This window comes from Tympanuchus pallidicinctus, unplaced genomic scaffold, assembly GCF_026119805.1.
Source record: "Tympanuchus pallidicinctus isolate F22 unplaced genomic scaffold, pur_lepc_1.0 scaffold40, whole genome shotgun sequence".
Classification (NCBI taxonomy): domain Eukaryota; kingdom Metazoa; phylum Chordata; class Aves; order Galliformes; family Phasianidae; genus Tympanuchus; species Tympanuchus pallidicinctus.
In genome coordinates this window covers 1,554,509-1,581,251 of record NW_026294759.1, presented here as the reverse complement: position 1 = coordinate 1,581,251, position 26,743 = coordinate 1,554,509, and the positions used below count along the sequence as shown (strand labels likewise).

General features: G+C 37.4%; 1 protein-coding gene across 1 annotated transcript in view; it reads left to right on the top strand.

Annotated features, from left to right (window-relative positions):
* Nucleotides 1–26,743, top strand: part of KPNA1 (karyopherin subunit alpha 1) — a 51,764-nt gene that overhangs the window by 2,525 nt on the left and 22,496 nt on the right. Inside the window, exons 2-8 of the mRNA XM_052701815.1 lie at nucleotides 8,900–9,033; nucleotides 11,462–11,569; nucleotides 13,218–13,317; nucleotides 13,897–13,991; nucleotides 16,095–16,226; nucleotides 25,260–25,348; nucleotides 26,591–26,690. Of these exons, the coding sequence (XP_052557775.1) occupies nucleotides 8,905–9,033; nucleotides 11,462–11,569; nucleotides 13,218–13,317; nucleotides 13,897–13,991; nucleotides 16,095–16,226; nucleotides 25,260–25,348; nucleotides 26,591–26,690 (753 nt within the window). The 5' untranslated portion in view covers nucleotides 8,900–8,904. The remainder of the gene's footprint in view (nucleotides 1–8,899; nucleotides 9,034–11,461; nucleotides 11,570–13,217; nucleotides 13,318–13,896; nucleotides 13,992–16,094; nucleotides 16,227–25,259; nucleotides 25,349–26,590; nucleotides 26,691–26,743) is intronic.

Here is a 26,743-nt window from a genome sequence, read left to right as displayed (position 1 = left end):
GTAACATTATTTGATAAAGCAAATTCTCAGGCCCAAAATACTATTTTTTCAGTGTAGTCACCACCATTAGCTATGAATTTTTGCCAGTGATGAACAAGAGCCTGCGTGCCTCACTTGTCAAAATCTGCACCAGTGGAGGTGAACTGCTGTCACTGCTGGTGAAATGCACCACCTCACGTCCACTGTTTGGCCTTCATAAACGTTCAGCAAGCACTGAACGTCAGTGAGTGGATCTTTTTCCTCGTGTAAGAGTAGACTGACACACCTTTGCTTTGTGCACACTTCCATGTCAGATGCCATTTTGTCAGACTGCCCCTCTGCTGCCATCTGTTGCACAGCTACAACACGTAAGGGAATATTGATGGGAAGGTTCAAACCTTTACTGCCATACCACCAACATTTGCTTCTAATGCTGAGAACCAACATAATAAAATAGGAAGCATTACTTTTGGAGTTCTCCTAGAAAGGGCAGAGTACTTTTTTTCAGAGCACAAGATTGGAAGAAAATTATCCAGCTTCTTAGTGAGGGGTGAAGTAGAATAGAAGTCCTTGTTTAAATAATACAATAATGGGAAAGAAAAAGCCAGTGTAAATTCAGAGTTAAGTGGTGCTGATAAGAAAGTAAGGCATTTTCTTCTGCTCTTAAGTTTAAAAAAAAAAAAAAAAAAAAAGGGGGGGTCGGGGCCAAGAAAAAAACTTCTAAAACATCCATAGTCTGTTAAAACTTTTGGAGTCTGTTAAGCGAGTATTAGATTAAACTGCTTTATTTTATATCTAGGTAAAAATGTGGGGTTTTCTCAATAGAAAATGCAAGCAGCAGAATTTGAGGCCCACAGAAATATTGGTGCTTTTGAATTATTTTGAAGAGGGTAGAGAAACTCTGTGAAAGCAGCAAAGATAAGCTTGAACAAAGCTCTTGGTGAAAGCTTCAGGTAAATGGAGGTGTGGAAGTGGTGTTATGCAACCTCATGAATGTCTTGAACTCTGTTAAGCATTGTGCACGTTTGATAATTCATTATGAGGAGAAAAAACAGAGTGTAGAGCAAATGATGAACAGTAAATTTCCCCTGAAATTTCAGGTTTAAAAAAGATGTTATGAGGAGGTTGTGTGTGTATGAAAAAGCGGTTAGGAAGTAGTGTTGGATCAGTCATAGTGTTTCTGCTTCTGTTTATCCATTCATGTAATGCAGGAGTAAATGGACTTCAGTGACATGGAAGCGATTTTCGATTGGGATAATGTTAATATGTTCTTGAAACATAATAACTCCTCAGTGTTGTGAGGAGGCAGAACCTAAAAACATTAGAACAGAAAGAATGGGATTGTGTTCCTGGATGTTTATGAAGGCAGGCACGCTCTGAGTTTTAAGAGTATGCTGTAAGACTGGGGGTTCAGCTACTCACCAACTTCCTTCTGTATCGCCTAGAATAATTATTTCTAATTGTTTTTATTTGGTAGTTTGGATAATCCACCAAGCTCAGCAGGAGGCTTTGTCTCTTCTGAGAGTTTAACCAGCCTGACATGCACAGATTTATTTTACTCTATTTTGTGGTTTGGGTTTGAAGTTGAGATTGTGTGAGTTGCTGATTTTGGAATCAAATATCCAGTGGCTAAACATCCCGAATGCATTTATCTCAAAACATTATAATCTTATTAAATCCAGTGCTGAGCTTATGCTTGACAGAAAATTCACCTGTTGATGCATGAGAATGTCCTTTTGGTGAACAAAGGCACCTCTTGGTTGCACACAAACCACAGATTTTAAGAAATGTCAGCTAATGTGTCATTGTGATTGTTCTGACTTTTTACAAATTATTTGAGGCATGATTGCATCTAAAAAGATGCAGGACTTTGAAGCTTACATGTGATCAAGTGTTTAACTGTCGGTATGTACTTATTTTGTTCAAGTACCAAAAAGGAAAAGAGGTGTTTCTGTGAACATGCTGTTTGTTGGCTTTGGGAGTAGTTGGTGGGAGGGATGCTGGATGCCAAGGGCATGAGGCAGAGCCTGTGTTGTCAAGCCTTGAAGTTCCTAGGGGTTTGGTTTGGTTTGCTGTGGCTGATACGTTAATATTACACAACTCTTCCATTTGCCTATGTCCAAATACATCTGCTGATGTATTCCAATACGTTCTGCAGAACTTGGGCTTCCTGTTGTTTTGTGCTGTTGAAGTCCAGCTATCTGGAAGAGTTTGGGGCACTTTTAATACCTTTCATCATGCTGAGTCACTGCAACTAGTGCATTTGTTGAAGACGTCAAGGAGGCGAGAGAGAGGTTTCATTTCAGTATCCTTCAGTCATTCGCAACTCTGCATAAAAGTTGCTTTAAACTACGAATTTAAATTAATCTAGTCTGTTTTTAATTTGTCTTCAAAATATGTGGGATTTCCTGTCCCCACGAAATGGAACATTGAAAGGTCCGCGCTTGTTCTCCAGCAAAGAATATTCAGGACACACTGGAAGTACTGGGATGACTTTTTTCCTACAGTTCAGGGCTGCCAAGTGATGCTGATGACTTTTTTTTTTTTTTTTTTTTTTCCAGATGGTCCAATTTTTAGGTATAACTTGATGGAAAATACTCTGTGGGTCAGCTTGTTCTCTAGGCGCAGGGAGGATGTGCTGTAATCTTAATCGAAATAAAAAGAAATATCTGTTTTGTAAGAAGAACATTGCATTTTAGTTTAGCCTGTAGGAATAATCACTTTTGTTATTTCATGTAGAAGGGCATGTTAGCATGACTTTTTTTTTTTAAGGGTAGTATAATCCCTATGTGTTTAAAAATTTAATTCCCCATCACTAGTTCTTTTGTTTTGTGGCTTGTGGGAACTGTTTGGTTTCAAGTTAATTGTGGACCATGGGGTTATAGAAATCAGCGTTCATTTAAACAGATTTGTTTGCACTGCAATGACTTTGTATGCAGTAGAGGAATTCTGTGTTTGTTATTCAGTTCAGAAAGGCTCGGTTAATGAATTGTGGACTCTTTTTTAACTTTTAAGTTCTTCCTGACTTTGAGAATCAGTGCTTTTGCTGTTTTTCTCAAGCTTTCCAGAACTTTGAAAGCTATCTCTGCTGCCCCATCAAGTCAAAATGGAACAAAAGACGTCAGAAATATTGTAGTGGTAGTAAATGTATTGTGGAATATTAGATATACTGTGTATATCTATGTTTTATTGTTTTTGTTTTTTTTTTTTTATTAGTGCTTCTTTTACTTTAAAAGGCTCCATGCTGTCTGCTTTTTTTAATTAGTTTGTAATTTGATGTTCCATATTGCAAAAAATTGTGCATCTTTACAGGCCTTTCATTATTTGTCTTAAAGTTTAAGGTTGTCCTCATAGGGACAGGTAGGGATTGGGTAGACAGCAGCCCAACTTGCTAAATGGCCGAAGAAGTAAAACACGTTGCGTTTGCTATAGATAAGGTCAATCAGAACGTAATTTGCTGTCTTACGGGTTTATAAGCTACATGGTGAACGAAGGCCTGGTTGTGGAGATATTAATAGGTGCATAATAAAGCAGATCTGAAAGATATGGAGATGCACAGCAATTCCCTGAAGAAATCTCTGTGCTACTTCTGTTTTTTGACAGCAGACTCCTAAGACTTGGAACCCTGTGTCAAGGCTGTCAGCCCCATCCGTGGTTAACTATGAATGCTACATTCTGTTAGATTACAGAAGCTTCAATCCTTCTCTGAAGGAGTTTCCTCTGTTTCTTCTGTTATTCCTCTGTGATATCTGCTGAAATGTGTGTCCCTGCTGTTCTTCAGGAGCTGAGGTCTGTGCTTCCATGCAGTCTGCAGCCTTCCTGCCTGGTGCTGCAGCTTTCGCAAACCACAGAAAATGCAATGCACGTGAGCATCTCACTTCTGTGTTAGTGCTAGGTTTTGAAATGCCATCAGCAGAACGTGTTTTGCAGGTCTTTACAAATACTGTAACAATTCACTTTGTAGTACTTCAGACTTGTTTTGCAATTCCATTTTATAGCTGGAGAAAGTTGAGCTAAGGCTTTAGAATTTGATCTGGTAGTACTTGAATACTCTAAACTTTTTGTGGCTTAAATATCCTTTCATCCTCTACATGTCCCAAGTTTTAAACAAATCTGAAGATTTCGGAAATTGGAGACGCCCTTGTCCCTTGATTAATACCTATGTTTTTACTGGTGAGCATTCCCACAGGCCTCTGGGTTCCACTATCCTTTGTCAAATAATTTTGCAAAAGAAGCAGATAGAACCTCAGTAGGATGTTTGTTTGATTGAGTCAATTTTTCAGACAGCAGGAGGTGTGGCAGTGAGATGTCAGTCTGCTGATTTTCTGTGGGTTTTTTTTCCCTCAGATAAGATTGTAAGCAATGCAGGGACTTGATGGGCTGTTTTTTTTGTCTCTGTTTCTTAGAAAAGATAGTTATTTTCAGGAAAATAGCATTAATCCTTTGCTGTTATTTGTATCAGCATATACTGTATATTCATGGTCTTACTATGCAAACTATGCCTGTCTATGCCATGAAGTTATCTGTTATTTACAAGAAAGCTGGCTGTTCAGGTTTTCTGTGTCTTGATCAGCAAGCAGAAATGCAGTACTTTTTCTTTCTTCTAAATATATATATATATATATATATTTCCACATATCAGAGTCCTTTTATTAGGATCCTAAACCTGTTGCCTTGGAACTGGCAAAAATGAAAATAGTCTCTTTTCAAAATCAGTACTTTGTGGCTAAAAATGTGTATGTGGCCAAGATGCTGGACTTCTGAGGCAGTCTGTTGATGAATAACTACGTGCTGCTTTCAGAGCTGTTTCTTTAAATTGGATAGGCTTTCAGTCACAGAGAACTTCAGGAGATGATGCATCCTGTATGCAGAGGCCAGTGAATTGGCGGAGTAGCTGTCCAGGCTGTGCTGTTGTGTTTGGAATGATAAGAAGCATGACCATGGGGAAGCTAATTCTTGAGGGAGTATAGAGTTCTGTGGCAGAGCCACTGAACAAACCAATGTCTCCTCGGAAGTAAAGGTTCTGTAGCAGTTGCAGTTTTGTAGAGTAGTTAAAGCATTACCTACCTTGAAATCTTACATCTTCTCTCAGTGACTGCAAGGTGCAGTTTTGTGTATGGCTATATGGTTATCAGGTAACCCATTTCCATAACTTCATTCTGAAGAAGAAAAGTGTCTGACATCTTTGCTATCAGTACATTTCATAAACGTAGTTTCAGTTATCTTTTGGGATTATGTATACATCTCTGCTGGTCTTGATTTGCAAGGCCTTTATATTGTGATACTTCTGACGTGTGGAATGGCCAAGTGTTTGTCATATGGCATTCCTCCTAGCAAAGTTCTTAAGACTAGTGACAGTATATCTGATCTAGGAAGACAGAGAGTTCATTTTTTGTCTCTGCTTCGGATGATTGATATCTGATTTAAGAAGGCAGGGAGTTCATTTTTGTTCCTATATAGATGATTACTAGGGACAAGGTAAGTCATTGCGATAAGTGACTGCATTTCCCAGTACAAACTAAAATTCTTTGACTTAATCAGCAAGCAGAAACGCAGTACTTTTCCTATCTCCTAAAAACCTATTCTTTGTTCACCTCCACTTTTGGTATGGCCTTTGTCCTGATCAGCAAAAAAAATTGGGGAATGCTACCTTAGACACCCAAAAAATAGATGTTTTCCGTTTTGTTACAAAGAGTTGTTTGTTTTTTGTTTCAAGGCAGCCAAAACAAGCAAGTAAAAAGTGTAATACAGTGTTTCAGTAGTACTGCACAAAAGGTGAAAGAGTACATGATGAAAAATCATTGGATTACCGAGGATTTTAAACTACAGACTGTAGGAGTGTCCAGAAATGTGGAAAATACTCTTCTATTGTTAGGACAGAAGATCTGTAGAACATTTCCATGACAACCACCATTGACTTTCATCACAGACAGCATTAATTTTGATAGTGCAGAGAAGATCCAGGATTTACTGTTTGCTATGAAGTAATTCACAGTGGGTAAATGTGAACTGGTTGTTGAAAGATTTTCAGTTAAGCTGCAGCAAAAACTGTTGAAGATGGATGGGAAAGGTTTGAAGTTATTTTGACTCATTGGTTTCGTCTAGAGCAAAGCCTACATCCTGAAAAGTGGAAGACTTATGGAAAACTATTCTTGGATGTTTGTAGCAACTGACATAAGATTCTTTTATTTTCTCTTAAAAAAAACAAACAAAAAAAAGCCCAACAAAAAAACAAAACTGAATAGGTGTAAGGATGCTGTCAGGAGATATGGGCTAGATGATGTCCTGAACGTGGTCATAGAACCAATAAAGGAATTGCAGCATTTTAGATTTAGGACATCCTGAGGTAGTTGCGGAAGCTGCTTTTGGATAGCATCTTTGGATTGATTAAGTTAGGCAGGCAGATATGTGGCAGTAAGTTGGGATTTTGTTAATTTGTCACTGGTTAGAGACTACTGTGAAATCAGTGATTGAATTCAGCGATTTCTCAACACTGAAAGAAACTAAATGTTTCTGTTCTTAATAGAAGAAACTTTGTATTCCTGGTCACTTGGTGGGAGTTTGTAGAAGAGCTTTACTACAGAGTAAAGCACAGTATGCTATTTAGAAAGGATTTTAAGTGCACTGATCAGTCAGCAAAGGGAGCTGTATTGAAGATAAGAAGTAAGCATAGCCAAAAGCTACAGCTAAAGCTTGGAAGGGTTGTAATAAATAGATAATACTTAAGTTCTAGGCACAAATGACAAAAATGACAACAAAAAAGAATATGCTAAGGAAACTTGACAGTAAAGATGGATTCTCCTTGATGTTTAGAAACATTGGAGCATCGTACAGAAGAACTACAAAACAGAAATAAGGTAGAATTCGATAGTAAGAATTGAATGTGATAAATGTCAAGGATTTCTATGAGCAGAGAACTTCTAAGGACTGAAAGTGAAGGTGTTAAATGATTGCAGGAGCTATCGAAGCCCTGACACTGCCAGTAATGGCAAATTTACTCTGGTGAGTTTGGGTAGATGTTTCAAGATAGCAAAGCAGAACGGTGAATACTGTCATGGGAGGCATGAGATCTTATCTGAGCTATGGTGTGTGTTTTTGTGCCTGTACTTGTTTGTGTTGTAGGGCAGATTGACTGGTGTGGCTACAAAACCTTTTTTGGTTAGATGTGTCCTTTTAGCTCATGGTTTTCCATCTGGTGTTTGATTCTAGACTATATAAAATATTTCTATCTGAAAACAAAAAACTTTGTGTACTCAGCCTGAGTATTTGTTAGCATTAGCTTTCTATAATTAAACCCACAATTTTTCCAAATAGTATTTCTAGAGGTTGTAGTCATTCGAAAAACCTCAGAACAGGAAGAAAATGTAATTGCCAAGCATATTGCAAGAAACATGAGAAGTTGAAGCTCAGACACCTAAACAATGTGAAGAATATAGTCTCTAAGTTGCTAAGAATGATGTAGGGAGCTCCTGGAGTCCTGAGATCATATTTTTGCAGGATTTCCATTTATAAAGAAGCCATTTTAGGAAGTGTTTTTTCAGTAGAACTAGGCTGCTAGATTACTTATCTACATGTTCAGGTTTTTGTGTTGCATTCAGTATGATCCGTGACCAAGCCATCTTAAGTACAGTAGTTTAGCGTCCTGTAAAAGTTTTAACTAGCAGAATGCATTTAGCTTGAAGTGATGCATGGAATGTTTCATAAGCATCAGTTTATATAAATGGCTGTCAGGCATCAGCAACTTCAAAAGTAAGCTCTAATGAGAAATACATTTGGATATTGCATAAAATCTCTTAAAATTTTTCATGTTAACAGAAAGTAGCTTACACTTGACTCTCTGTATAAATGAAGTGCACAGCACATCTCTTGTCATCTGGTAATTCTGTGCTTATGGAATTGGAAGTAGGTAGCATATTTAATGTAACAAATTAGGGTACTGGAAGGAGGCCTTTAAAAGCACTGTTACAGAGTGTCAGATAGCTATAACATATCACATATTACATCTGTGGGAAGATGCATGGAAATACTGCGACTTTCAGAATTCTGTTCTCAACGTTTTTGGGGCTTAATGGGGAGGCATAAGAGAAGTAGCAGGAAACTGGGGGACTGTAGGTGGAGACTGATCTGTGGCTCATTTGGTTTATGGGTAGACTTTCTTCTCAGTTTTGCAATTGTTGGTCTACGCTAGGTAACTCCAAATTGCACCATTGGATAGGTGAAAATTGTCAGGGATCCGTATTAAAGTTGATGATCCACTAAGTTATGTATAAATTATGGTACTTGGAAATCATAGGCTTAAAAAGGCTCTTTTGTATAAACAGTAACAGGATTACAGGCTAGGGGTGGGGGACAAAGGGAAGAGCAAGATAAGAAGTGGATCTTCTGAGTAGTAAACCTTCATCTAAAACATGTCCATCTCCATTTCATTTTTCTTGTAGGTCTTGCCTGGATAGAAGGAACACAAGATGGATTTGAATTAACTTAAAATGTGGATTTGAAGTGCAAAAAAAGCTGCTGACTTCCTAAGTGAATTAAGCTAAAATGGAGCTAAGGCCACTTCCATTCTGAGTGCAGTGATTAATAAATCCCTTGAAGGGAGAAGCACTAATAGATCATAGTGTTTCTTTCTTCTTAGCCTTGTATCTTCTGGCTTAGAAATCTCAGTTCTTTCTTGATAAACATTTCACTTATTCGTATCTCTCTACCTAAGGAATAAAGTAAAAGTTGAGTGGTCTGATGTGGAAAAATCGGCACAGTGAAGTTGCCTTACCCTTTCTGATTTACTGGATGTTAAATAAGTTATAGGGAGGCAGTAGCTGGAAGTGCGCAGAGAGGTTTGAGAGAGAGAGAGAGAGGATGTAAATTGATGTGTTGCTGAAATGTAATTGTTCTGACTGAATCTCTTAACTGCATCTTAAAGGAACCATGACGACCTCAGGAAAAGAGAATTTCCGACTGAAGAGCTACAAGAACAAATCCCTGAATCCTGATGAAATGCGTCGCAGGCGAGAGGAAGAGGGTCTTCAGCTGCGTAAGCAAAAGAGAGAGGAGCAGGTACTGTACCACAGCTGTCATAAATGTAACAGTTGTCTTGTACTGTCATTAGTTCTTTGCTTCTCTGAAGCCTCTTGGTTGCCCTGCTAAATTCCCAGTCAACCTGAAATCTATAAGTTGCAGACTTTACTGCCTTTTTTTTGGTTAGTACAAGACTCAGTGAGTGCTCATCATTCACTCAAGTGCGAGATTGGCAGCTTGGCAGTAAAGGTGGTTGCGACAGAGCTGTCTCTCCTTGCACTGAAGGAATTCTTTATTTTTTGCTAGCTGAGTTGTGGTTGCTCTCATCTTTAAAAAATGATGAAATAGGTTGAAGAAGACATGGCAGCGTAGAAGTGTGTCCAACCAGATCCTTTTAAGTTGCAGTAATGATTTCACTGGGGGAAGAATAGATTGATCTAATTCTTCTCATTGTTCTGTCTTTAATTTTCAGTTAATATATGAATCTACAAAAGTTTATGCCCTAGCAGAGCAAGCAAGGGTGGATTATTGTATATTGTGCACAAAATATTTGAGGAGAGTGTTTGGAAGCAAAGCTCCCCTAGCTGTTCATGTCTGGCTAGTACTTACTACCATGTTCACATTGTGAAGTGGTGGATTCTCTCCAGGTTTAACAGGGTAACAGCAGCAGAGATGAGGCATGGTGAAAGCAGTCTTCTGATAAAAATGTGTAGCATTGAGCAGTCCTTCCTTTTACTCTTAGTTATGTTCATTAGAAGCTTTAAGAGACTGGCTCCAACAAAGTTAGAATGAAGCTTAGTTTCATCCATGTTGAGTTAAATCAAAGCTAGTAAATGCTTGAGCTTGGTATAGCAGGTTAAATCTTTAATCTGTTCTACTTAACGTCCTTTTCACAGTGTCAACACTAGATGGTTTCAAGAAAGAATTCTGAGAGTGAATTGGAATTGTTTCTGAGGAAAACAAAACAGCAGGCAGTACTTCCAGATGACAGTACGAAACGTCATCAGTGTTATCTGTAAAGCTGCTACTTAATTAGGAAAATGATGAGTCATTTTAGAAATCTGTCTTATCTGTGCCTCTGACCTCCCTTGCACCTGATTACCACAGGTTGGCTAAATAAAGGGTAGTAGTATTTCCTTAAGGCAAACTGTTATTCCTACCTACAGTGTAATGGAAATGAAGCTGCAAAGTCTTTTCTTTTGTTCCTTTATTGTTACAATTTCAGACCTAATGTCCAGTTACAAAAGTATAAAAGTACATATGTATTTGGTGCGCTGGTCACGAGGATGTCAGTGAGATGCTTGACTAGCAGTGAGAATGCCAGAGTTAGCATCTCCTGGTTAGAGCTGTTGATTTATGTGAAGAAGCCTGTTTTACTCTTTGACTTGCCAATTTCCATTTGTATTCATTCTTAAAATACATTCTTATTCCTTGTTTTATTGTCTTAGCATTGCATTTTCAGCCCCTACAGAGAAGACTCATTTAACCTTTTACTAAAGTTTGCTTGTTTTTTTTTTTAAAAAAGCTAAACCACCCTACAAAACCAGTGTCAAGTTCCTGAATTTTCACACAAATTATCAGCATATGAATTTTGGCACAGGATTGTATTTCAGCAGGGTGTGAAGAGCTTGGGCGAGCGCTTTGGAGAATAGCCTAGAAGGAGCAGCGCTCCACAGGGATGCCTGTCAGTGAACTGGGTTTGATGTGGACTTAACAGCTTTGCATGCTGTTTCCTTCCAGATTTCTCTGGAGAAAAGCATAACAGCAGGTTGATGTCGGGGCACTGTCTTGGCTGTCCTCTGTAGTGGTACAAATCTGACATGGTTCAGTGCTGGAGTCGTTAGGGAACTTGACAGGCCAAGCAGCACATTCTAACCCTACTCATCACTGCTGTTATTTCTTGCAGTGAGATAGCTAGCTCAAGGGAGAAACTGTAGTCTCTGTAGCTCTCCAGATAACATCTCAAACTGGCTACCTCCTTTATGCGATAGCGTCCAAATTTTGTTCATCCCAGTTTCTTAAACCATTCTTAAGTGATTATCCCCCAAAGTCCACTCTGCCACAGTAACTTAGTTATTCCAATCTCAGTAAGTATTCCACAGGGATCAGTTATACACAGGAATTTGTTGTGTCTTTGAGCCCCTGCTCATCTTGGGGAAGGGAGGAAAGCAATTGTCTTGAAGCTAGAGGTAGCTGATAGATGGAGGGTGAGCAGTAGAGAAAAGGAGGGAGTATCAGTGAAGACATTTCAGAAATGTCAAATGAAATGAACATGGCTGTGTGCTAGAATATTCATCTGTTACTAAACTGTGCCTGTTTACTGTCCGGAGGAGTCACAGTGTCAGTATTCTAGCTTTTCTCAGGAGATGCTAATTATCATTTTTCTTACAGTCTGATATGGCGTGTGAGATGTGTATGTTGGCTCTTGATTCTGTAGTGCTTTTATTAAATGCTTTTTTCTCTTTAGTTATTTAAACGCCGAAATGTCGCAACAGCTGAAGAGGAAGCGGAGGAGGAAGTAATGTCTGATGGTGGCTTCCATGAGGCTCAAATGAACAACATGGAAATGACTTCTGTAAGTGTTGAGGAAGAAATATTGTTTGTTGAAACTGAGCGGGCCTGTCACAATGAGTTTAAGGGATCAGAATTGCAGAAAGTGGCATTCAAAGAGCATTCAGACAACTCTGAATTACTCAGACACATGTTTCAGTGAAGTGACCGGAAACAGATTATGGGAGGAAAACTTTATGGGAGTAAAGAGTAAATAAAAAGAGACTGGCTGAAAGTCTGTTAATAAATTTTCAAGTAATGAAATTTTAACCAGGGTGTTGGAAACATAACTAAACCTGCCTAGCTATCTGCAAATGTCCTTGAACTCCGTTCCAAGCTAGAATTTTATCCCATGGGAAAACTTTCTTCTGATAGAAATTAGGCTTTTCTGCATTCTCACTGTTTCTTTATAGTGCTCCTGTATGTGGAAAGAAAAATGTATGGGACTCCAGCTATAGCAGAGAGAATAAATTAAAATACAATCTTCACAGAGTCCTAAAGTCTGACCACTGATCTTCATGCTTGCTCTTGTGTTCAGAGTATATTTTGAAGGACGTCAGTCTACTTTTAATTTCTACTGATGGTTAGGCAATGAAAATTACTCAGAAATGCCTATAAACAACGTTAAAGTTAACTAATGGAAAATAGGTTATTCTTTAAGGTAGTCCTAAAACATCAGATGAATCCTAAATACTGTTTAATTCTTTGTGTAGAGCTTTATATAAAATAAAGGGACAGTGAAAAGTAAGGAAAGCCTATCTTGTACATACAGGTTAGTATTTTAAGTATTAATTTGAGTGTCTTAAGAGTACTGAAAAAGAAGGATCTAAAAAGTGGTGCATGTTTTGATTCCCTTTTATTGGTTCTGGTGACAAAAATCTAGACTGCGTGCATTTTGTTACTGAGAGCACAAGTACAGACAGTGTAAATATTTCAGCACTAATTTCTGTTTTCCTGTTTATTGAGGATTTGGATCTGACCACTGTAATGTTTTGGATCAAAAAGAGAGGAAAAAAATACAACATCATTTAGATGTCTTTTCATGGAGTTAGATTAGTCAAATCAAACAATGTCAGATTTTCCCTGTCATGAAAAAACGTTACTGATTAGTTTAGCCATATTAATGGAAACTGTCTGTATTGTGGGAAAATAAATGCTATATTTGATTATGATAACAAGCATTAGGTTTGTCAGTGCTTAAAAAGAAAAGCAGTTCTTGTATATTTTGTTATAAGAGTAACCTAAAACATAGATGTTGCAGGTGTCTAAACAACACCATAATCAGTATTCTTGTGTAACTGTAATTGCTATTCTAATTTAAGCTACCTTTTGTTAAAGTTGACAATTTTATAGTTATTTTATAGGATGAGAGATAGGAAAAAAAGGAGAGAAAATACCTGTGAGAGTTTCTGAAGACAATTTTTTTATCATAGCTTAAAAAAATTCTGCATTTTGTCTTCTAGGAAAAAGACAATACTTAAGAAAGATGCACAGCTACATAAGCAGAATCAGTGATGACCCAGTTGTTGTTATTGTTATCTGACTTTTTGCTCTATAAGGGTAAAATATTGACAGTTTTAGCAAGTATTATAAACTTTCCCCAATAACTCTCAATTTTCTTTTCCTCTTGCTCTCTGCCACTCTTGTTCTGTCTCCCCCCACCTGAATACTAGAGTGCTGTTATCACCTCTGATATGATAGAGATGATTTTCTCCAATAGTCCAGAACAGCAGCTGTCAGCTACTCAGAAATTCCGAAAGCTTCTTTCTAAAGGTAAGGGCAGAATTTTCTTCTAGAAAAATCTTGGGTGGTCCTTGGCATGTATTTTGACTTTAACAGCAGTGTAAATCAAGTTCCATGTGGAAATTTCTGGTCCAAGCAGAATTGTCTTGTAGCGTGCCAACTAGGTGTATCTAACAGTCACTTCTGTTTGTGAAACCTGTACAGCTTTTAATGATGTAGGTGCAATTTCTGATATGTAATGTACATTTAAGCATTTTAGTCAGCGTCTCCATGGCTCACAAATTATTCTTTCTTTTTGGAAGTTGAGCTGTGTGCATATGTGCACTGAGGTGACTTTGCAGATCTTCTGCTGTCAAGTTTTTATACTCAGGTTAATGAGTGCATTACTGTTAAATGATGTTACAGCAATACTTCAGAATTTAAAATTGAGTCTTCTTTTTGATGAATTCATTGCCTTTTAGTGGAAAAGGTAGACAAAGAAGTATAACAGAAAATAAGACTCTCAGAAAAATCAGCATTTAATTGGGTATTACTTTGGTGCTGTTATTTTAGGAAATTCCCCCAACAAATAAATGAATGCATCTTAACTTTCCATTTTGTTTTAAATAGAACCAAATCCTCCAATAGATGAAGTCATAAGCACACCAGGCGTGGTGGCAAGATTTGTGGAGTTCCTCAAACGGAAAGAAAACTGCACATTACAGGTATACAAACATAAATGTATCTAGCTTTCTGTATTATGAAGCTTTTGGTGATGCAAATAAAGCAGAAAATGTCATCACTTTTTTTTTTTTTTTGTGAGCTGTGCTTTTCTTTTTCTTTATAAGACACTTATTTTACCTATTTTACTATGAAGGCTTCTTAATAATAAGCTCAAATGCTGGGCCTAGGAGAGAATGAGAGAAATCTGAGTTTTGTTGGGTGATGTTTAACATGGGATGTTTACCTGGACTTCTCTGTGTAACAGTTTGAAAGGTGGCCTTAAAGGATGAAAAGCTATTAAACTTAACTGTACTGTTTGTCAACTTTTGTACTAACTGAAGACTGTTTTCAGTGTTCAGAATTATGACATAAAGTTTTGATTAAATTCTAAGAGGTTTAGAATTAGAGTTGAACATTAAAAACAAAACAGAGAAACCCTGAAACTTGCTTGCTTTGGTTGGAAGAACTAAATCATATCTGTTACAATTTTAATTAATGTGTTTTGGACTTAGTCCTTAGAATTAAATCTTTTCGCTAGCTATCCTTTGCCTGGCGATCTTTCTTCTGGGCTAGTATAAGGTGGAAGGAAGCTGATCTCATAATGAAAGAAAATGTTAATAACTAATGGCTAAATGTGATATATAAGCTGAATTGATGTTCCTTCATAGTATGTAATCCAATAATTTGTTAATGCCTTATGAAATCCAAAATTTGGTGCATGGAAATATGCAAAAAGGACTTTTTCCTTGTCATAGGGAAAAGACAGAATTTATTGGAATTACTTTCCAAATTGAGGCCAGTAAAATTGCAAACATCTGCTAGCTGCTTTTGAGCAATATATGCACAGTAACTAAGAGCGTGTTTCACATTTAGCCAGGTTATTGGTTCTGAACTCCAATGGAAAGGTTTTAAGCAATCTCTATTAAAAAAAAAAAAAAAAAAAAAAAAAAAAAAAGGATGCCTTTATTATTTACAGGATTTCTAGCATGGAAGCCAAAGATAAAGGGAAAAATTGAATAATGTTTCGTGGACAGAAGATGGGGAAGGGAAAATGAAGCTGGAGGATATTTCTCTAGTTTAAAATATTTTAAAAGTAATTGTAAGCTGAGTCAAATTCTTCTGCCCTTACTGGTACAACATACATTTTGTTGACTTTTTTTTAATGTGCAAAGAACATCAAAGAAGCACTTTATGTTGAAATGTGTAGGTTTGACCTAAAGAGTTTATAACAAAGCTGTGAAAATATATTGTTCTTCTTCTTACCAAATCTATCTCATTGTTTTCTCAGCTCACAGTCTGTAGGTGTAGGTTTTTATTCTGTCCAGTTTAATGTTCTTTTATTCTGTCCTTGTTGCCAGTGATGTGGCACGAGCAAAAATTTTGGACATTCCATTCTAGGTATTCCTGACTTCAGACTAGTTGTAGAAGGAAGGCACTTTCAACTCATTCAGGAAATGCTGAAGTATTTTTTTAGGCCAGATATTACTTGTATGATGGATTGAATGTGGAAGCTACTCTGTGTTGGTGAACATGAAATTGTATGTCTTTATTCTGTAGGTTTCTACTGTACTGTTAGCGGAATATCCAGTAAAAAATGAATTACCAATATCAGTGACAGGAAGGCCATATTTGTCTGGAATTGCCCTGTACACATTTTTTTTCTTAAGTTATTTTCAGGTTTAAAAAAGCTGCACTCTTCCCTATGATCATTTAAACCATACACAAATAACTAAATTTTTCTTACGTGATGATGACAAAAATCTTCAAGAATACACCAAACAAATACACCAAACAAATACACCAAACAAATACTAAGATGAGCCTTTTAATTTTTTTTCTTTAACAGACAAAAGATAGTAAATGTGTGACAAAAGTAGGATTTGAGAAGCCACAGTGAATCTGATGTTGCTGCTGTATGGAATTCTTGCAAATTCTGAGTTCATGTCGTCATGATAACTTTTAACTCTGATTCTTGCTTTTCAGCTTCTGTTTTAATTAGTAGCTTTATCTTCACCAGTTCTTTCTATTTTTGCTACACATTGTCATTGTTGTTCATCTGACACAGGAGGCTCCGGGTGAACGTTCTTCTGTATTTTGTTTTCCAGTTTGAAGCCGCCTGGGTGCTGACAAATATTGCCTCGGGGAATTCCCTTCAGACTCGAATAGTGATCCAAGCAGGAGCTGTTCCCATCTTCATAGAGCTGCTTAGTTCAGAGTTTGAAGATGTACAGGAACAGGTAAAGATTAAGAATGGTGGTTTTGTTTTTTTTAACGTAAAAGTACAAGGCTATTCTATAAGAAAGTCTTGTGACTTTAGAGGAAGTGTAGTGTCTGGCAGTTCAGCATAAGTCTTTTTCTCCCTAGTATGTGTTAGGGCGCAAGCACTGTTTTTCAGTTGTTCTGGAAATGATACATTTAACCACAGCCAAGGTGGTAGTGTGTTTTGATCTTTAGTGAATTAATACTTATCTGCTTGCTGAGGAATTCAAGAAACCTTGTTTTAAAAAAATACTTCAGAGGTGGAAAGTCTTCAGGATTCTCCTGAAGATAAAGCATGAGTGGAAATTATAGGTTGTTCTCTAAAAATAAAGGAAAAGGAAGCAAAAGTGCAATCAAGAGTGCTGTAGGTCTGTTGGATGTTGAATTAAAGAGATAGGGAAGTAATGTTACTTACTAAGCTGGTTTTTATAAATGATGAAGTAGAAGAATAAATGCAATCTCTTTCCATAAATTCTACTTGAATGCCTTTCTTACAAGCAAATTAATGTTCTTTAAGGCCCAGAGAGATCAGTGTAAAGCACAGACCAAACATTAGATTCATACAGACTCAGTAATTTCTGCTCCAGGGCAGTAAGTTGTGTTTGAACAAGGTTGTATTTTAAAAAGATGTCTAGTTCTTGCTTTGAAGACTTAGGATGGTAAAATATCAATCATGCTAATGAACACGTTTTCTATAATGCATAATCCTAACTTTAATGTGTGTACCTCTACTGTACAAATTTGATTAGCTTTGGGCCCAGGTGTTAGCTCTTGTATCACTGTCTACTCAGTAAGCTCTCTGTTTTTTTTTTTTTCTTATAGTTAATTACAGATGATAGCTTAATCTTTTCTTGAGCAAATGAAATTGAACTCTGAATTCTTACTATGGATATTTCTTTAGCTTTTTAAATTTTCTTGGTGATCCTTTTCTGAACACTTCCTTGTTTCAATAACTTTTTGTGATGGTGAAATAACAAGTAGTACTGTTCCAGCAATGCTGTTTGTAGAGGTAGTACCCAATACTCATTTCTACTTGATTCTTCCCTGCGTGAATATTCAAGATGTCTTTGAGGACTCTTTTCCACAGAAGCTTGCTGAGAGCTCAAGTTAAGCTGATTATCCAATATGATTCGTTGTTCTTTTCAGAGTCACTGACTTCCAGGGCTCAGTTCTCCATCCTGTAAGTGTGCCCTCTATTCTCTCTCCTAGATGTCTGACCTTGCATTTGGCTGTATTGAGATGCATGATTGGAGGAGTCCAACTCATAAGCATTGAATCGCTTTATGTAACTTACCTTTCTATCTTATAGCTGGCACAGAATGAGCCACTCGTATTTAAGACTGTGTAATGTTTTCCACAAGAAAGACACATTTCTTCAAGTTGCTTGTAGCTTTCCACTCTGCAACTTTCCATTTTCAGTGGCCTCTCTCATGCTGAATAATTTTGGCAAAGGCTTTTTAAGAGAGTTTGGGTGCCTCAGAAAATTGTATTCAAGGATATAAGTTTTTTTTTTTTAATTTGAGGAAATGAGTCTATTTTTGAAGAAATTAGAAATGTGATATTAATCTTGCCAAAATAGCAGAGAGATGCCATGTTGTGCCCATGTAAAAATCTATCCAGACTCAGCTATATGATGTCCAAACTGCTTTTTAGAGTTTGTTTTTTGGAGGAGGTTGAAATTGACGGCATTATCTTCTGAATTCATCTACCACTTCTGAGGTGCTATTCCTGAAGAATAATTGATACACTAAAGGTAGTAAGGGATACTGCATTATTTTACGGCCCACGACCTCCCATGTAAGAGTGAACTTTTTTATTAGGTTGTTAGGTCATTCTTGGTAACGTTCAGAGAAGCGTGCAGGAAGAACCAGCCTGCTTTAGAAGGAGTTGTGCTGCTTTCAGCCCCTGTGTGTGAATTAACAGAGGAGCTAAGGGATCACAGATAAGCAGTTTATCTGTATTCTACCTACTTCGCCTCCAGTAAACTGCTGGCAGGTTAAATTCATACTGGAGTCATGTAGACTTGATTGTAGCCACTGGAAAATGCATTTATGTACAGTGCGTCCATGATTTGTCTGTTATCAGCAAGTCTGTAACTACCAGTGGCAAATTGTTTTGTGGTACGCTGTGCTGATGTAGGAAAGTATACCACAGTGATGTTACCTATGCCTTTACGTAATGTGCTGCAGGTGTAGAAGTTGCAACTTTCTGACTGCTCACTTTGAGTTTAATGCAGGCCAGCTTGACTTTTTTTTTTTTTTCTGGCAGCTTTTAAGAAGAAAAATGAATGCTTCACTGTAATATCTAATAAAAATACAAGGCATTAAGCACATAAATGTTAGCTGTTGTACTTCTATATTACAGGGTTGCTTTAAGTACACAATTAGAGTATTTATCCAAATGACTCTCATCTTGTTCAGCATATTGTTGCCCTAGTTAGAAATCAGTGGGTAGTGAAGGAGGCTTTTAATTATCACACTAGGGCACTGTTTGTTGAAATTGGTTCATATTGTAGTGAATGGAAGAAAAGCAGAGATTCATAGTAAGGTTGTTGTAGGCTTGAGGTAAAAGCATCTACTCTTAGTGTCTAATGCTGAACAATTGATCTGTTTTTTGTAAGTGGGGTACTTGTTCTTTTTTTTTTTTTTTTTTTTTTTTTTTTTTTTTTTTTGAATTCTCAATGTGAGTTATTGCATTTTGTTTTGTAGTTGTAGGCAATGCATAGAACATTCGATTCTAGGTATCGGGCTGAAATTCGGCTATTGCAGGATATTTAATCATTTTAGCCATAAGTTTTCTCCTCTGTAATTCTGCTCTGGTGATTTGTATCTTTTCACAGTAGTACTGTGAAGATTATTATTTTGCAAGCAACTCTTTCTGCAGTTGCAACTAATTGTAACTTCCCAAGAAAATACAGAAAATCGTGTGTAGAGCACGTAGACCAGAATCTAGCCATACTAACATAACACAGTATAAAAGAGAAAAAGTAACATTGAAGGTTGTGTTATGTAGATCATTCTTTGTGCTAAGTGGTGTAGTAATTTTGTGGAAGGAAATGTAAGTAGTAATATAATTTTGAGTATGTATCATAGTATAAATTGAAAATCATTCATATTTTTTATTTCAATTTGACATACTGGCTAATCATTATACAGTTTTTGTCTTGAACTTTTTATTTACATCTTCTCATATTAGTGACTCAGGAACACGTACCAGTTTACGTTACGATTCTTTCAGCAGTTCTTTCTTTTGAGCCTGTCTTAATCTCATGTATTGGACTTTTTTTTGCATATGCAAGTTTTTGGTGTGGTACTAAATGGTTGATTTTATAGGAGACTGAGGATCTTCAGTGAACAATGTGTATTTTAATGAAATTGTATCTTGTCTTTTTCCAAGATGTTTCCCATTAAGCTAAGGTGGCTGAAATTTAATTATCCTATCCCTTAACTCTGTTATTTCATTTTCACACAAGCACACGATTGTAGGGGTTGAGAGGGACCTCTAGAGATCATCAAATTCAAGCCTCCTGCCAAAGCAGGCTCCTTACTGCAGGCTGCGCATGTAGGCATCCATGCAGGTCTTGAATTTAATTTCCAGAAAAGAAGAATCCACAACCTCTCTGGGCAGCCTGTTCCAGTGCTCTATCATCCTCCTTGTGAAGAAGTTCTTAGCATGTTTGTGCAGAAATTCCTGTGCTTCAGTTTGTAGCCATTTCTCCTTGTCTTATCACCATGTACTGCTGCAAAGAGTCTGGCTTTATCCGTTTGTACCTTAGGTATTTATGGATGTTGATCAGATCCCCTCTCAGTCATCTTTTCTCAGGGCTGAACAAACCCAGGTAGCTCAGCCTTTCCTCACAGGAGTGGTGCTCCAGGCCCTTTATCGTCTTTGTGACCCTCTGTTGGACTGTTTCCAGGAGATCCCTGTCTTTTTTGTACTGGGGAGCCCAGAACTGGATACAGTACTTCAGGTGAGGCCTGACCAGAGCAGAATAGAAAGGGAGGATCACCTCCCTTGACTTCTGCTCACGCTTTTTATTGATACACCCCCGGGATGCCATTGGCCTTCTTGGCCATCAGGGCACACTTCTGGCTCATTGCTAACCTGTTGTTCGCCAGGACACCTGGGTCCCTCTCTGCGGAGCTCCTCTCCAGTGGGTCATCCCCCAGCCTGTACTGGTACGTGTGGTAGATGCAAGACTGTTAAACCTCATGTGGTTCCTCTCTGCCCAACGCTCCAGGCTGTCCAGGTCTTGCTCAATGGCAGCACAGTCTTCTGGTGTGTCAGCCATTTCTACCGGCTTTTGCTTTGTATATCAGCCTTTCTCAGGTATTTCCTGGTAATTAGTGATCTGAAACTACGTCACATCTTTTTTTTTTTTTTTTTTTTTTTCCCCCACTGAAGAAATTGAAATTGTGACAGAGGCTGCATCTCCATTATTTATGAAAAATTATTGATTACATCTTTGTACCTCCCTGCTTTTCTCAACTCCTGTTATACAGTTATTTAAATTTAGTTAATGGCAAATGTTCTAACCTTCTTCTGCTTCTCCCATTTCTTTCCTTCCAAAACGCATCTTGAAAATTAGAAAAGCCATCCTGAAATTATTTATATTGAGGGATTTCATCAAGGCTCTGTAGAAATGCTTAACATTGATTTAGCTTCAGCAATGTTTTAGCTGCAGTTCTATCCTGTGTGCGTTGCAGTATTTAAAACCTGGGTGTTATTTTGAATTTTCTGGATATGCATAGAATTTCCTTCAAAAACTGGGCAAATTTCTACGTTCCAGGTTTAAAACCTGCATATCTCACAGTTACAGATGTGTCATTCTGCTCTGTATCTGAAGGGTAACCGGTGGCAGGAACATACATTTGTTGCCCTGTTCTCTCCTTTGCAGATGTTTCCAACTGTATAACAGAAGTTGAGAAAAGCAGGGAGAACAGAGATGCAATCAGTAATTTTTTATAAATAATGGAGATGTAGCCTCTGTCACAATTTCAGTTTCTTCGGTTGGAAAAAAAGATGTGAAATGGTTTCAGATTATTAATTCCAGCTAAAGCAACAATTTGTTTTTCCCTCAGTGTTCTTCCATTCCTATCCGTATTGCTGTTAAAACAGCATTTATTTAACAGAAGTGACCTATGAATCTGGTATCTACTGTCTGTTCTCTGGCTTATACATCAGCACCCCCTGCTAACTTAGGTCCTTATATTCAAAATGAGGGCAAGAAAAACCAGCAATCCAGTCGAGGCACGAGTATGAAATACTTTCTCTGTCTGGTTGGAAGAGATGCTAGTAATAAAGTTGAAACAACCTGGCTGCTGAAAGGAAGGTTTCTTCTGTGTTGGAATGTAATAGAAATCATCTCTAGGGATTCCTCCCTCAGGTATCTCTCCTTGTGTCCATTAGTCCAGTTGTGTATGTATGCAGGGCTCATTTTCGCTGCCTTCATCCCAGCGTTAGATGTGTTTCGCAAGTCAACATCTGAAAGTGGAAAAAGTGTTCTTAATTCAGAATGTTCCTGTTCCACAGAGAGGTACAAACTTAATGCGCTATTGGTGGTTGGCTTGTGGCTTGATTTAAATATTCAAATACTTAAATGCATGGCTGAGAGCTATCAAAGTCCAGAGGAAAGTGGAAGAGTTGTCAGAAAGCATATGTATTATTCACAGAATGCATCGCATAGATCAACTTTACTCTATAAAACCAGCGTTGTACTGTTATTGACTATTAACATTGTCCAGTATTGCATGTTTAATAACAGGTAAAATAAAGCGGAGACTTGCAAAAATCCGTGTTTGATCATGAGCAGTATATGGATATTTATGCAGCTCTGTAAAAATATGCATTTGTCAGTTGACGTGCACCATTCGTATTTTCAGTTTATACACAACTTGATATTGGTTAAAAATGTACAGACTTTAAAGTCACAGGTTCTTTTCATCTCTGAGTTTTGGTGCGAATAAAGTCTTGAAATTAATTTTATTTTTTCAAGCTTGATATTTTAAATAGTAAACTCTTGAGATTACTGGAATTAAATATCCTTTAACCTTGGCAGCTGTCTAGAAAAGATGATTAAAAAAACAAACAAACATTTCCTTCACAAGGCTTGTTGAAGGGCTTGGAGAATACGTCTACGAGGAGTGACTGAAGGAACTGGGGCTGATTAGTCTGGGGAAGAGGAGGCTGAGGGGAGACTTTATTGCTCTCTTGCGATATCTGAAAGGTAATTGCAGTGAGAGTGGAGCTGGTCTCTTCTCACTTGTAACAGGTGACAGGATGAGGGGAAATGGCCTCAAGTTGTTCCACGGTAGGTTTAGGTTGAATATCAGGAAACACTTCTTTACAGAAGGGGTTTTTAAGCACTGGAATAGGCTCCCCAGGGAGGTGGTTGAGTCACCATCCTTGGATGTGTTTAAAACCTGTTTGGATGTGGTACTCAGGAACCTGATTTAGGGGTGACTTGTTAGAGTTACAATAGTATGGTTAGGTCATGGTTGGACTTGATGATTTTTAAGGTCTTTTCCAACTTGAGCAATTCTATGATTTGGGATGTATGGAATGAAACCATAATGTAAAGGTAAGCAAGATTTTTGCATCTTGATGACTGCATGAAAGTCATCAATGAAAATTACTGAATATTATTCAGACAAAAAAGCTGAAGACACTTGTCACTGTTCTTGTGTTTTTGTGGAAACCACAAGAAAGATTTGTGCTTACGGCAGTGTCTGCTGAGAGAAGTTTGAATGAACTTGACTTATGTCCCTTATTTATCAGAAAACTTGAGACGATTCCTCGAGGAAAAATATTTGAACGTAACTCTGCGTACTTTGGCTAAAGATACTTCAATTTCTTTTCATCTTTTGTATGATCCAGAGCTACCAGTCATTAATGTTAGAATTTCTTCCAACATTGTTACCAGCTCTTGTGATATCAGGTTACTGAGACTTCTCTGCCCTTCAAAATCAAGAGTAGGAAAACAGCAAAGATGCTTTATGACTTCTCTGGCTTGACTTTCTAATGAGAGATTGAGAGCTTTGCAGTTAGAAAACCAGTCTGTCTTTCAAGGTCAGAATAGACATTTGTATTAAGTGATTATTGCTGTTGTTAAATTAAATCAAGTATTACTATGACAGAAGCAAGGTCACAAACAGTGAGATACAGCCTCCAAGGTAGGCTGTCCAGTAGGTGTAAGACTGTCCAGAAAAGGAGGTTGTATCTTTGCACAAGGATGCCATTTTTCTTCCCATCAGTGTTTTTACCAAGATTCACAAATTTGTATAGATAGGGCCAGATGAAATTTTTTATTTGTGCCTAAGGAGTCCCATTACTGCACAAGTAAAAGCATTGCAGTGAGCAACAGGCATGTCTTCTTAGAGTTTTAATACAAATGAATTTTTAGGGGAGCTGGTGTATGTTCTGTCTCTTAAGTTAATTTTTTTCTTTTAGCTGTCTTTTGCATGTTGAATCTATGAGGCTGCCAGACCCAAATTACACTTCAATTTTAGACATACTGTTGTTGGAGCAGTTGTAAAACAGTAACAATTGGAATGGAAGATAAGCTGTCTTGATTAGCTTTAGAGGGATACACAGAATTAGTAGTGACGAAGGTCACTGCAAAGCTGAGTATGATTTGGTATTCTAACCGTGGCTGACAGCAAAAGCTGGAAAATAGTAGGAGGACAAAGCAAATCCTTCCCAAGAGTAGTCTCCTAGTCTCTAACAACTTGTAGGTTAGGGACTTATGATCTATCAGTTGATAGATCTATCTATTGTACTATTGTGGGTAAGTCCTTTGTGTACCTAGCAGATAACAAAATGTAGGTAAATATGTATGGATGGATTTTTTTAATACATTTTATTTTGTTTTAGCTGTATTAATTTTTATTTTTTAGAGAATATCTTTTGGACCTTTAGAGTGACTGGGGGGAGGACTTCAGAGGCTGGAAGAGAAGTCCCTTATATTGTGGAGTAGCATCTCTTGCTGCTTTTTAGAAACTTTTAACTGCTTCTATTCATGATAGGTCCAGTGGTTGCGTAGATTTTTTTTGTGTAGTTCTTACCTAATAAGAAGGTATTCTATTTCATTTGTCATTTAGCCTTCTGCTAACTTAAAATAAATACAAAATGTCAGTTTCATACTCTTTCTTGTATGATAAAACGTCTGTGAAACATTCTGCTGGTACAGACTGTTTTCTTTAAATTCTTCTCAGTTCTCACACTAATAGAAAGTGATATAAAATAAAAAACTTTTGACCTCAGTGTTTTAATCAAAGTTAATGAACTCTTTCATTCTGGTATTATGGAAGATAGTTTTCATGCTTTTTCAATTATCTTTTGTTATTTTGTACCTTATTCCTCAAAATGAAGGGTTAAGGTAACAGTGACGCCCAGGGGAGTAAACAGTTGTCCTTGCATTTTGTCGTGCATATATTTAAATAGTCAATACTGGTTCTGTTTTGCTTTCTTTAAAAAAATATAACAATGTCCATCTGAACTTTTTTATTTTGAATATTGCTTTATTTTGTATTTAAATCATCTTTTCCATCTTTCTTGTTATCAGTGTTCTTAATGTGACTGTGTAAACAATGCATGCTTTTATGGCTTCCTAGGAAATACTAATATGAGCTGTTGTACACATTTTTGGGTAGATACAAACCTGCTTGACGTGTGCTATGAACCATCTGGACTTGAACCAGGGGGCGTGTACAATTAGTGCAGTACTGAGCCTAAGGTGAGGAGCTCTTGTTGTGGACAGAGTAAGGTTGTCTGCCTGCAGTCTTTGGTGACATACCTGTTGACTGCTTGGGTACTTAGACCTGTGTAAATATTCCTGAATCTTGTAATGAGCTTGGGTGTATATTTGCAACTCTTAACCAGAATGCATTCCCCTTTTGTATACTGTCCAGGATAAAACGGTGAGAACAGAGATGATTTCCCATTTTTAATTCAGATACTGAATGGTTTGAATTGTGCAAATGAAAACAATTACCGTTCTGTTTTTATTGCAGGCAGTATGGGCTCTTGGCAACATTGCTGGAGACAGCACAATGTGCAGAGACTATGTACTGGACTGTAATATTTTGCCTCCCTTACTGCAGTAAGTCTGTTTTAATACGTTCTTCAGAATATTACTCAAGTGTCTGATAAGACTGAAGTTTGTTTTGCCCTGAAAAATAATTATTTATTTTTGTGGACTAATTAGGCTTATTTTTGAGGGCTTATTTTGTAACTGACTAAAAAGGAATTGTGTTAAGACCAGCTAAGCTGGAGCTATTTTGTTCTACACAGTGGGTGGATGCCTGGAACTAATGAGAATTGTAGAGTAATTTAAGTTGGAAGCGACCTCTGGAGGTTGTCTAGTCAAACCCTCTTTTCATAGCAGATGTGATCAGAATTGCTCAGCCACTTACATAGTCAAATCTGGAACATCAGAGGTAGATTTCATAACCACTCTGGACAACTTGTTGCAGTATTTGACCAAGGCATCATGAGAGAATGTTCTGATAATCAGAATTTTCTGTGGAGTTCTTCGCTAGTTTTTTTCTAAGCTGTCTGGAAAGTGCTCTATATATAGACTTCATGCTGTATTTGACTTAACTAACGAGCAGCAGTGCTAGGATTAATCTCAGATAAAGAAATGCACAATGTACCAGAGACTGAAGCAGCTTTGGCTGATGTGGTAGTCCTGTAGCACACAGATATCATGAAGATAGAGTATGTTACACCATTGTCCTTCCTGAGTCTCATGCAGCAGAAGCTGAATCCTTTATATGGTGTGTGTATGATCTTGTAAGAACTTCAGAAAGAGACCAGTTTGGGATGGTTTATAGAGATTTCTTCCTACATGAACACAGTGGTCAAAACTCCTGCAGGGATGAACAACAGTGCACAGTAAGTCTGGGCTGTGGTTGCTGCCAGACTGCTGTAAATATTTGGGCAGCCTTAAATGTGATTATATGTGTTTTCTGAGGTTAAATTCTGTTCTAGAAAGCTTGACACAGAAAAACGTGTTGATGGGCTGAGAATTGACATGCGAATCTACCACAATAGTCTCTAGAAAGTTAAATGAATGTTCTTATAGTGTGGTGGTTATTGTTGGGATACCAGGTTTAACACATTTAATGTGAACGTTAGTATCTATCTGTCAAATGTAATTTTCCTCAGGATCTGTTTTTTTTTGTTTTTTTTTTTTTTTAAAAAAAAAAAAGATTTTAGCATGTTTTCCCCTGATATTGGTTAAAATGTAGGCCTGAGTTCATGTGTGTGAATCACAGCTAGCCATACTAAGTTGCCTGGCTTTGAATATGCATTAGTGAAGCTTGGGATTTGTTTGTTTTAGATTACTTTCAAAACAGAATCGTATCACTATGACCCGAAATGCTGTATGGGCTCTATCCAATCTCTGCAGAGGGAAAAATCCTCCTCCAGATTTTGCCAAGGTAAGAAATGTGTTCATTCTAAGGAAATGTGTTGTGAGGTGTAGATTTCCAAG